The sequence below is a fragment of the Triticum aestivum genome, chromosome 4A (genome assembly GCF_018294505.1).
Source record: "Triticum aestivum cultivar Chinese Spring chromosome 4A, IWGSC CS RefSeq v2.1, whole genome shotgun sequence".
Taxonomy (NCBI): Eukaryota; Viridiplantae; Streptophyta; class Magnoliopsida; order Poales; family Poaceae; genus Triticum; species Triticum aestivum.
The window spans coordinates 149952644-149965631 of NC_057803.1; the positions used below are offsets into that span (position 1 = coordinate 149952644).

The following is a 12988-nucleotide window of genomic DNA, read 5'->3' on the forward strand; positions in this document are numbered from 1 at the left end:
CTCCTCCCTACAATTCACAATTCGAAGGCGCATCCTTGCCCCGGTAAGCGGCGGCGAGTCTACAGGTTTCCTGGGGCGGAGGCGATGGCGGCCACAGGCAAGTTCAACCGGAGTAACCCGGCGGTGAAGCGGATCCTGCAGGAGGTGAAGGAGATGCAGTCTAATCCTTCCCCCGATTTCATGGCCCTGCCCCTCGAGGTTTCAATCCCGATCCCTTCTCCTGCCTTTACCTTGAGTTTTATCCGATCTCGTCTTTTAGGTCTTAATCGATTATCAGTTCGATGGCGTTGATTTTAATGGCGTTTCCGGGGTGCGGAAATTTAGACGTGTCTGTATTTTCTTCTAGATCTCATTGCATTACGTGTAATTATTGTAGTCTGATCATCAACATTATCTATCCTTTGTAGCGGCAGATATTCCTTAGATATCCTTTGTAGACATCCCGAGCAACTGAGTGTGCGTGAAATTGTTATAGGTTATTAGGCTTAACTTATTGCCGCAATTTGGTTGACATTGATAGCCTCATATGATTTACAATGCCTCTGTCCGAGCAGGAGGACATTTTTGAGTGGCAATTTGCTATCCTGGGGCCCCGAGACAGCGAATTTGAGGGAGGAATCTACCATGGACGGATCCAGTTGCCCTCAGACTACCCGTTCAAGCCACCATCCTTCATGCTGCTCACGGTCTGAAATTGCTGTGTCCTAATTTCCCTGTCAGTTCAGCATATGCTTTTTGTGAGCTGTTGATAAATCTTGCTTTGTCTTCTCCCCTTTATCTATATGCTGCAGCCAAGTGGAAGATTCGAGATTCAGAAGAAGATATGTTTGAGCATTTCCAATTACCACCCCGAGCACTGGCAGCCATCGTGGAGTGGTGAGTGCTCATTTGTTTGTAAAATGGCTGCTCAAGGAAGCTCTTAAATAAAGTACAACTCAAATACAGTTAGTTTGTTTTACAGCATGTTTTAAGTGCTGTTATAATGTCATATCAGAGGCATCCGGCATGTGCTTTTTAATGTAACAGTTGCCTTTTTCATCTTCTTATTCATTGGTTATCTAAAGCACGACTATGTGTAGTAGTGAGTATATAAAGAAGTTAGTTGCTATGATAAGCCCTGCCATCCCTTGAACTTAAAACAAGAACCGGATATATTCCAAATATCCGCCAGTTAATCGCTACTCGGACCCCTTCTTGATATGGAAAGGCCCTATTCGCGCCATTAACTGGCTGGGCCAGTTAACTGATAGGCACTTTTTTGGCCCAAAACTGCTGCTATTGCTGGACATTTATCATTTGTATATCTAGTAATAGTATGTACTGATGTAAGAGGAGAGGAGTTTACATCTGTAGATGCGGCCGCTGTGCCGTGCTGATGCTGGGCATCTCCCCTATGTAGATCTAGTAATTGTATGTACTGATGTGCACATCTATCTAATTTAGAGCACACCTTAATGCTTTTGTTTTAAATTTGCAGGTTTATAACACTTTCCCGTGCTACATTAATGTGCATAGTAGCATATTTATCCATTTAGTACATTGCATGTTGCTATGTAGCCTGGGATATATAGATATGGCCCCAGTTAACCTACCGATAAATTCAGTTAATAGGGTGATTTGCCGATTTATTCCTACTCAGCACCCAACCCATATGGTACCAGTTACCGATATCATGAACATTGCGGATATTGCATGCTATCATATGTACCTTTATATGATGGACATCATCTCGTAGTATATACACTATAAAGTAGTATATATTACATGCACTGTATGACCATGATGCCAAGGAGATGGTTCTTTGTGTAATTGCCCTGTGGTATGGTATTTAGCGCTATAATAAGCCAAAGGAGGAACATATTCATCCTCATATGTCATGATACTTATTTGTTGTGAAACAAGCAATCTTGGGTCTACTTATCACTGAACCACCTTGATTGTTACAACCAACATCTGACTTGTAAGATTAGATTGCAAGCATGTTTCCCAAAATATCTATGTTCTTAGTTTGTTCACATTTTGTCAGGGAAGGAATTATGTCTTCATTTATTGTCTAGTCTTGACTCCAAAGCAGGTTAAATGATTACTAATTTTACATATAGGAATTCACCATTATTCCTTCTGGAGGATCTTATCACCATATCTGTGAACTGATAAATTACTATTTTTCTTGATTTATCCCAATTTTGTTTCCTTGGTTGTTAAAAGTGTGTTATATAATTATATGTGTCTTCTTTTCCTTTTCCTTTTTCTTGTTCATATGATGTATACACATCTGAGCCAAACTATTCGTGTTGCAGTACGCACAGCACTAGTAGCATTGATTGCTTTCATGCCAACAAATCCTGGTGGCGCATTGGGTTCACTGGACTACAAGAAGGAAGATAGACGAGCACTCGCTATCAAATCACGTGAAACACCACCAAAATTCGGCTCCCCAGAACGCCAAAGTGTAATTGATGAGGTAAAATTCCCAACACACTTTGAAGAACTTCTTAAATACGCCCCATTCTGTTTCTTTGACACAAAGAACTGTTGCAAACACAGATCCATGAGCAAATGCTCAGTAAAGCTCCACCTGTTCCACAACTGCTAACTGGCTCTGAAGAGGAGACTAACAAGACCGCACCCGACACTTCTGGCGAACCTGCTGTCAAGGCAGCAGAAGGTGTCAACACTTCTGGCTCCAGCTCTGGTTCTGCGAATACTGACCTTCCAAAGCCTGATTCGGAGTCAGAAGTTGCAGAAAACATTGTGGGAGCTCAGTCCGATGTAATCCCCAGGGATAGCGGTCCAAGAGTTGTTGCAGCACCGCAGAACCCTGTCGTCACAATCCAGAAGCCAAAGCATGACAGATTGTTGACGTTGGCTGCATTTGGGCTGACTCTTGCTATCATGGCTCTTGTGATAAAGAAGTTCTTCAAAATCAACGGCCTGGCTGGTTACATTGAGGGCAAGTTTTAGGTAGTTTGTGCATAAGTGGATGATATAAGAGGAGCGCCTGCATTATGCGTCTGTGCGGCTATGTTATCCTTACCATATCTTATATAAACCCCCTAAGAAATGTAAATGGTTGTTGTCTAGCTATAGATGAAGTTGGAAGTGAGATGGTGGTACTACCCGTACTCTACTGTATGTAGCACTGATGGAATACATGATATTTCATTATATGTGTGCGTGTGTGCCTTAAGTTGTAACCTTTGTTCTGGATGAAAGGGCCTCTTGGTTATCTGCAAATAATTGCTGAATTTCTTCAGGAAAATATAAGCAACTGAACATGACAAGTGATTCGTTCATTAATAAAAAAAATTAGGGAGCGCTTTCGCCGCAGAATTAGGAAAAGCGTAGCATTTGCTGATGGCTTCTCCAAACCAGAAGAGATAACGCTGGGCAGATGACAGTTTTGGACTTGGATCCATTTGTTTGCTTGATGCCTGGTAAGCGAACTTGTGGCACAGGTGGGAAAAGTAATTGCCGTAGAACTTATCTGGCAGGGGAAGTTCATACTGGCTAGATCAAGCAGAAGATGTGTGACCCTATTACAGGAAATACGGTGAAGGAACATACATGATACATCACGTTGCCTGACGAGTCTTTGAGGCTCAAAACTGGCTGCTTTGCTGTGCGGTGAGTTTATCATAAACAGTAGTGTGCTTCAAGAACAGTTGGATCCGCACAAAACCTTAAGTCTCACCCCATATCAAACAAAAATTTGTATCCAAGCAGAGGGCCCTAACAAAAACAACGTCGACTCACGTGCAAACATCTTACCGCAAACGATGAACATTCTAGTAGTGCATCTGTTCCGTACAACCTGTGAAAGCTTCAGAACGTGAAATTACAAAAGCATCTAGCCAGACTAACGAAAACAGCGTGGTACAAACACAACTCCAGAAGATCACAACAAAAATGCTTGGAGCGGCATAGATTTTGTGCACGGCATGGCTAACTGGAAGCTGGAAGTGGTTGCAGCGCTTTAAGAGGGTTCACGATTACTCCATCAATAAGGCCATACTCCTTTGCCTCCTTCGCGCTCATGAAGAAGTCACGGTCAGTATCTACATTGATCTTATCCAGGGGCTGCCCAGTGTGGTATGCTAGGTATCCGTTCAAGTTGGCCTTGTGGTGCAGCATCTCATTGGCCTGACGGAAATGCAATTCATGATTAAAAGGACTGGCAAAGCAACAATATGCCTTGCTGCTTAGCCAAAATAGTGGCTTGCTGGTGCTCAAAACTAAGTAAGCAGCAAAGGATGTATGGGAAAATAAAGATCTCCATCACGCAGATGCTGTCCTGGTCTAAAATTAGCAGACATAGTTTCACTTTGGTAATTCACCTGGATCTCAAGGTCGGTCTCTTGTCCTTGGGCTCCTCCAAGAGGCTGATGGATCATTATTCTTGAGTTAGGTAAGCTGTACCTCTTCCCTGCATTACATACACACATTGAAGCACGAAGGTCAGTCTAGCTGTAGACTACATCTAGTACTGTAACAGAGTAAGCAGTCACTCATATTACCTTTCGTCCCACCGCTAAGTAGAAAAGCACCCATACTGAAAATGGAAATAGAAAAAGAAAGTGTAAGAATCAATGTCACATAACACACAATAATAAAGTAAACAAAAAACATTCCACGGATGGATACGACCTAAATACTGCAAAAGGTAAATTTGCAGAGTGAGAAAACCTCAACAATGAGAAATGCACAATGAAGCAGCTCTCTCGTATTTTGCCATCCTTGACAGATTTTACGATCATACAATTTGAAAATCTAATCATCTTAATTAAGGACATATGATATAAAATGCACTCATGCAAAAAAAAATTGCTATCTAGAATTACAAAAATACCAACATTTTACTTGCAGCAATAAAGATAGACTCATCAATCCAAAATCCTACACTGGGCAGGTTATACTGAATAAACATGCATCAATGATTTAAGAATTAAGATGCATAACAAAAATTCAAAAGAAAAAAAAACTGGGCAGGCTGAATAGCCGGAGACAGGTACTTGTTTCAAAAGGTGAAATCCAGAAAAATGGAACAGAATCCCTAGTTTTAATAATCAAAACCCATTATAAAGATTATATGCAATGTGCAAACTATAAAGCATCCTACATCTGAACCAATCATCTATTTTCTAATAGACTAATTCAGAAAAATGTCAGTACTGAGTACCTTGCAGCAAGTCCGATACAAACTGTCGAAACATCAGGCCTGATATGCTTCATTGTATCAAATATGGCCATCCCTTAATAGAAACAAAATAAATTGATGTTATTAAGAAAGAATAAATTGATTACAAATATGAATGTGCGTTATTACCAGCTGTCACTGATCCTCCTGGAGAGTTCACATACATAATGATATCCTGCACAAAATTGACAAGAACCAATTATATCACCAAGTCTAAAGCCTGCCTAGGCAGCTCAAAACCTAAGCACTAAGATACGGCGGCAATACAAAAGCACCGGTAACAGTTTTAAGAAATAAATTCCAGTAGGAAAGATATCCAGATAAATTCCAGAGATTTTTCCGCCGCATTCCTTGAAAAGCAGAATGAAGCCTCTCTATTTTACAACATCAAGTAGTTTCCTTAAATAGAGGAAACACATCCAAGAACTAGAGTGCCACACTCTATTTTACATCCAGAAACAACTTGGCTTAATTTACAAGTTCCGCTGATGGTGCAAGAAGGCCCTATAATGTGTTGAAGCTAAAGCAGCAACATGCTATTACTTCCCTTGATAATGGATACGTATCAGCAATTCTAGAGTAAAGCTTCTGACCAGAAAACTACTGATCTAGGAATAAGAGCATCTCCAGCCGCGCCCCCAACAGGCCCTCCCCAGGCGATTTTTCCGCGCCGGCGCCCAAAAATCGGCCCAGTCGCTCCCCCAGGAGCCCGTTTTTCGCCGGTTTGGGCCGAAACTGGCGCCGGCGGACCCAGGCCGAACCCGGCGCGCTGGGGGGCGCCGGGGCGAGCGTTTTGGCACGAAAGAGGATGGGCCCGCCGAGTCAGCGAGACGGCGCTTCGTCGCCCTCATCGCCTCGGCCGGGAGCAGGTGCGCCACCAGCGCCGTGCGTACGCGTAGTTCCAGCCTTCCGAGGCCGGGCCATCCAGCGCCCCACCGCGTGTCAGCGACCCTGGCCAGGGCTGCAGCAGGAACGGCGGCGGCACAGGCGAGGCACGCGACGACGATGACGATGATGGCGACGGAGGCGACTACACCCGCTTCTACAGGCTTCTCGGCATGTAGACGACGGCGACGGCGACGGCGGTGGCGGCTAGGCGTAGTTTGCATGTTTTCATGTTTTTTTGTACAAATTTCAATGAAGTTTCGCCGAGCTCGTGCCAAAATCGCCGAGTTTTCATATATTTGTACGGAACATCGCCGAACCCGGGGCGACCTATGGGCCGACGACTAGGGACAAAGTTGCCCCCACGCGCCAATCTAGCATCGGCTCGCCCCCAGGCGGCTCTTTTTCGGCGCCCTGGGGGCCGAACGGCTGGAGATGCTCTAAGAAACTGGCAGAAGGAAAAGAGATTCATTTGTCTGAATTTACCATCATCACAAGATCACAAGAATATATACTCAATTCCAGGCCTACCTAGGCAGCTCAAAACCTAAGCACTGTGATGTAGCAGCAATACAAAAGTACCAGTAACAGTTGATAACTCCAGCACCTTCGTCACATAGGTATTGACAAACCAGGGTCCAGAAAAATAGAACTGTTTCCTACGAAGTCAAGTGATATTCATTTAACAGAGGAAGCGCATCCAAGAACCACAGTGCCACTCTACTTAACCTGAAATAACAACTTCGAGCACAAGTTCCACTTACGTGTAGTGTGAGGCCCTAGAATGTGCTTGAAGCTAAAGCAACACACTACATCCTTTGATAATTGATATACAGATCAGCAATTCCAAAGTAGGCTAGGATGAATAGATCATAACAAAGCTTCTGCCAAGATAGCTATTCATCTGGGACAGGAATTAGGAACTGCGCACAAGGAGAGAGTTTCATTTTTCGCAACTTACCTTGTTAGGATCAACGGCGTCCAGGTATAGCAGCTGCGCAACAATGACGTTGGCCATATCATCCTCCACAGGACCGCCGCATCGGATAATTCTCTGCAGCAGGACGCGCGCACATTACACTCGCAAAAAGGCCCTAAAGAGCAGATCAAACAATTGTGCACACAGTCCAGTATTCCCGTACGTGCTGAAAGAGCTGGCTGACGACGCTCTGGAACCGCTCCATTACCATGGGCGAGGGCCCGCGCTCCTGCCCCGCGGCCTCCACAGGGAAGTAGGGCGACCTAGGCATCAGCAAGTCGTCCCTGGCAGACACACACGCACAGCGCCATCAGCACCCTTAGATCCCCAACTGAACCTCGTCCAGCGTACCAAACAGACGATGCGAAACTACAAGGCTTTCTGCCACGAAATTGATTTCATCCTTTTCGTTTTGGAACCGGGCTAGTCCCCATTCCATTGCTCGCAGAACGGAAATAGTACTACATAGTCGGAGTTTAACAGGATACAGGAAGCGCGAAAGAGAAGAAGCGAGTGGAATTGACTTCACCTGATCGACCAAATCCCGCGCCTGTGAGCAGCCCCGTGCAGTCCCACTCCGCCGCCGCCGGCAGAGGCGGCCACGGACCTAGCGCACCTCCGATTCCTGCGAGGCGGACATGGTTAGGGTAGAGTGGTTGGAACTGGAAAGCGGGGAGGAACAGTGCGGGAGAGATGGGAACCTGAGGAGCGGGAGGGATCTGGGGGGCGGATTGGGGCTGGGTTTGGGGCCAAGGAGAGGGGCGGTCAGAGAGGAGGGGGAGGCGGTGGAGGTCGCCATGGGCGGGGCGAGGAGAGAGCTCGCGGTGGGGGTTTTGGGCGGAGGGGGCTTTGGCTGCGCTTCTTATCCGGGAAGAGAGTGCTTAGAAGAAGGCAGTGAGACTGTCTGTGGGCGAAGAAGTGTGGGCTTGTTTAGCCCTGGGCTTACATGGTGCGGCAGATTGGCAGTACATCTCATTTGCAGGGTAAAATAAAATAAAACAAAATAAGAAAAATTAGCCTCTCACCCTTCCCTCGAAATAAAAAAAGGGAAATGCTAAAATCTGACGTAGCATGACAAATCTAATGTTTCTCATAGCAATTTATGTTGGGATGAGGATGACAAATGTAGCTGGCGAGCATGGCAATTTTTTGGCTGCCATGCTCACCAACTAAGCTTGCTACCCTTGACAAACATAATTTGTTATGAAAAACATTCGATTTGTCTTGCCTAAAAATCTGAAGTTCGTTGTATATTCCGATCCAAAAAATAAGCCTCTCATCTTAAATCTCAGTTACGCTCTAGCAAAAAATTAATACTATTTAGTCAGCGGTTAATTAAAGCTAGTCGCCTACAATTCTTTCTACACATGTTGAGTTTATTGCCACAATTGGGAATTTGTCACACTTCGTCAGTCGTATACTTCTTGTCAGATGTATCTTCTTTGTCAGCAGATATTTTTAGATCATTTCTTGGTCACATCTTGACTTTTCTGTTAGTTGTGTCCTTAAACTAAAAAGTAATGATACAACTTTTAGAATCATCATTGTATATGGGTCTCCATATGAAGAAGGAAAAGAGGCTTTTATTTCAAAGCTTCACTCCATGTTCATGGAGTGCCCCTCCCCCACTCTGATTGATGGTGACTTTAATCTGGTTATGTGTAACGCCCCAAGATCGGAGCTTCAGACGCCTTTCATGTTTTTCGAGTTTCGTCATGTGAGTTGTTGGTTTGTTGCATTCATCATCGCATCATGTGCATTGCATCATGTCATCATGTCATTAATCTTTGCATCTTAACTCAACTAAATAAATTACATAGATCTTTCGATCTATTTAAACCAAGGGAATTCACATGATGAGTTCTTTTTATAACATATCATCCCAGTATTTAGGGAGCTATTATAAATATTCCAATAATTTGGAATTAACCATAACACACGTGCAAATATAATCCCATGCCTTTCTATCCAAATCCTTGACCTCAACTTTGCCCATAAAATTCTTTCGGCACATTTCCAAGCTCCACCAATAAACTCAACATTTTTTTGGACTCTTCGAAAACCTAGTCCCAATTCAAAACCATTTGAATTATATTCAAATGAATTTGAATTTTTATCTTTTGATCATGCCACTTCTATTTTTCTTGGATAAAAATCATTTTTTGAGTCCGGAAAAATAACCCCCATGCCCAAAATCCTTCCCTAACCATCTCTTTCTTTTCCTCTCTCTAATTTCTTTTCTGTTAAAGAGAGAGAGAGAGAGAAGAGGCCCAACAGCCATTCCAGCCCAGCTAGGCCTCCCTCCCTCACGCGCCGGCCCAAGGCTAAGGCCCAACCAGCCCCGCTGCTTACCCTAGCGATCCCTGCACCCCTCCTCCTCGTCCCCTCGCGCCGCCACACACTCACACATCGCACCAGGGAGAGCCCTGCTCGATCCCCATCTCCACTGCGTCGGCCTCTCCTTCCCCCGCTCCCTCTCGTCCTCCTCGCGAAGCCCCGCCTGCTCCCATGCCTCTTTCCTCCATGCCTCAGCCACCTCCTCACCCGCTCCTCCTTCCCATGCCGCCGCGCTGGCCATCAACTCAGGCGAGCAGCAGCCTCTGCGCCCGAGCTGCTCTGCTGCTGCTCTTCTCATGCACCGCCGGACCTCCTCGTCGTCCTCGTCGACGACCAGCGCTCCTCTCCTCCACCTCGCGCCGCCAGCCCCCTCGCACGCTCGCGCTGGCAACCCCTCTGGCCGCCGCGTCCTCCCTCTCCTCCGTGGCCGCGTGCCGCTCCGGCCGACGAGCCCATGCTCCGGCGCCGCGCCGCTGCGACCAGGAGCGCCTCCCCCCCAACTCGCCTCGGACCTTGCTCTGCTCCGGTTTCCCTGAGCACCTCTCCGCTCTCTGTTGTACGCCGTCGCCAAGACCGTGACCGCTTCCTGTCGTTGGATCGCCGAGATGCAGCCCCGAGGCTCTCCATGATCGCTGCAAAAGTTCCACCTCGGCACCACTTGCACCCCCATGCATCTGTGATCCTTCGTTCGCACGCCAAGACCGGACCCGTCAAGCACAACCACACCATGTTGATACGGCAACCACTACCGTCGACCTCCGAAGAACAGGTTTTGCCGAGTACCCCTTCATTTTATCAAGACCGCCAAGTCCAACTACGATCCGTCAAGACCATCGTGTTGCACGTCAACATGAGTACGACCACGTACGGCTACCTCTAGATGGATTTCGTCAAGTCCCGCTTCAATAAGTGTACCCCTATGTGTTGGATTCGCCAAGTATCGCACCGGAACGCCAAGTACATGGATATGCCAAGTTCCTCTCCGAAACGGGTACGAATACGCCCGGTGATGCGACAAGTACCTCTACCGATGACCCCGAACTTCTATGAAAACGTGTACCACTACCGTCGCCGAAGACCCGTGTACAACTACCGTCGACGTGTACCCCCTACTTCCACTATCGTCGCGAGAAACGACTACTTCCCTCGACGTTTTTGAACCGCCTCAAAACGCACGCTTCGAAGGTATAACCACCGAGACAACGCCCGTGAACGAATGCATGTGATGTACGAGATGAACCCCGTGTTTGCACCGTGCTCGTTTGTTTTGTGAACGACCCTCGATTGCCATGCCACCGACACATGGGACACCCGGTAACCGGGATCACCCCACCATCTCTAACTCATTCCACACATCGGCACACTTGTTCTTTTTACCGGCATCTCAATCGAGTTACCGGAACCGATATGTTGTCGTGGCATCATTTTCGGATTCGTTGCCGTGGCACCCCTTTCGTTTCCGCCACGATGACAAATGCTTCATATCATGCTCATGGCAACATTTTCATAAAATTGCATAAACTTGCATATGACATCCGCATCATGATAATAACATTTAAAATGTTTTAAATTGTTGTTTGCATTAAATTGCTAAATGCATATGGGGATTTACCGAAATTGTTGTTTGTTATTTTCGGCCTCATTTAAACTTGCCTAAATGTTTAGTTTACTTATGCTCCACCTCTTGCTATGTTTAAACAACATTTAATTTTGTTGAGTAGTTTAAACGGGAGAGAACTAAATAATTAAATGCGGTGTTTCGTCAATATGCAACATGTTGCATATTGAGCTCCATTTAACTTTTAGTTTTGCTTGTGCACTTTGCCATGCCATGCCTCATTAAACCGGACATGCATCATACTTTCTCCGTAAACTAATATAAGAACATTTAGATTACTACTTTAGTGATCTAAACGCTCTTATATTAGTTTACAGAGGAAGTACTTGGTTGTGCATCATGGCATGATTATGTGATGGTCGTTTACCATGTTGTTTGCTTCTTTCCGGTGTTGCTTCTTCGGGTTAGTTCCGATAACGTCGCGTTTGTGAGGATCCGTTCGACTACGTCCGTTTGTCTTCTTCATGGACTCGTTCTTCTTCCTTGCGGGATTTCAGGCAAGATGACCATACCCTCGAAATCACTTCTATCTTTGCTTGCTAGTTGTTTGCTCTATTGCTATGTTGCGCTACCTACCACTTGCTATATCATGCCTCCCACATTGTCATGTCAAGCTTCTAACCCACCTTCCTAGCAAACCGTTGTTTGGCTATGTTACCGCTTTTGCTCAGCCCCTCTTATTGTTGGGGAACGTAGTAATTTCAAAAAAATCTAACGCACACGCAAGATCATGGTGATGCATAGCAACGAGAGGGGAGAGTGTTGTCAACGTACCCTCGTAGACCGTTCGCGGAAGCGTTATATCAACGCGGTTAATGTAGTCATACGTCTTCACGATCCGACCGATCCAAGTACCGAAAGCACGGCACCTCCGAGTTCTGCACACGTTCGGCTCGGTGACGTCCTCACCTTCTCGATCCAGCAAGAGGGGCGAAGTAGTATGTAGTGACCCGACCTCAAACGGTCAAGTCTCTATGCTTCAGTGTCATCCCTGGATCGGTAATGCTGACACACACAATACTCGAAGGATTTATAACAGAGTAGCAATCACACACTTATTACATCGAATGTCTCAAGAGAGAACTTATTACAATAATATGGCTTAAGGTCATCTAATGCGATAACAGCGGAAGGCTTGGAAGATAAGTGAGTCCATCAACTCCAGCGGCATAGCTGAGCTGCACGGCAACGACCTAACGAACCTTACTCCTCGTCTTAAAAGTCTGCAACATAATAGGTTGCAGCCCGAAAACGGGTCAGCACATGGAATATGCTGGCAATATAACACGGTAGAGCATGGACAGAATAATGCTAATACTACATGCATATTTGGCTGGTGGAAAGCTCTAGGGTTATAGTTTTTACGAAAAGCCAATTTTTCCCTACAACAAAGGAATATATTTTAATTTAACTATCATGGTGGTTGAAACATTGAGAAGGTAACCCCAACTTAATCCCAATTAAAGTGATTAACAACCCAACAATTTTAATTAAAAGTGATGAGATACATGTGATAACCCAAGTACTAGATACTCAAGATTGTCCATAACGGGGACACGCTAACCATGATTAGTTTGTACACTTTGCAGAGGTTTGCGCACTTTTTCCCACAAGACTCGATCGCCTCCGTTGGATTTCTCGCACTACAAGGTGTTTGAGAAACGGATGACCGAGACACAGTCTTTCAGAAACATTAACACTCTACTCCGGCTAGACCAATTCCAAACCTACAAAACCCACTACCTGCTGATCTACCTCTTCAACTATGGACGTCCGCTAACTAGAAGAACCGAGAAAAACTGGCGAACCGAAAAAACGGATCTAGGGTTTCTAAAAAAACCGAACGGTTTAAAAAAACGATGGCTTGGAACCGGCGCGGTACCTCCGGCGAGGGCTCCGGTGGGGTGGGCTTGGCCGGCGGCGGCGACTCGCGGGCGGCGGGGCTCGGCGGCGGCGCTCGGTTGCGGCGGCG

At 45.8% G+C, this 12988-nt stretch overlaps 2 protein-coding genes across 2 annotated transcripts; one reads left to right on the forward strand and one right to left on the reverse strand.

Moving 5' to 3' along the window:
• Positions 1–3170, forward strand: LOC123085672 (ubiquitin-conjugating enzyme E2 32). The gene is made up of 5 exons (XM_044507345.1): positions 1–198; positions 555–686; positions 792–876; positions 2301–2464; positions 2548–3170. Exons 1-5 carry the CDS (start codon positions 85–87, stop codon positions 2962–2964), a joined length of 912 nt encoding a protein of 303 aa, XP_044363280.1. The 5' UTR covers positions 1–84; the 3' UTR covers positions 2965–3170.
• A 582-nt stretch (positions 3171–3752) lies between these two features.
• Positions 3753–7879, reverse strand: LOC123085673 (ATP-dependent Clp protease proteolytic subunit 5, chloroplastic; the record flags this gene model as incomplete). The annotated part of the gene is given in 9 exon segments (XM_044507346.1): positions 3753–4143; positions 4338–4426; positions 4518–4552; positions 5180–5252; positions 5327–5372; positions 7044–7136; positions 7225–7345; positions 7591–7686; positions 7763–7879. Coding segments are annotated over 9 exon segments (849 nt in total). The 3' UTR covers positions 3753–3945.
• Positions 7880–12988: the final 5109 nt, after the last annotated feature.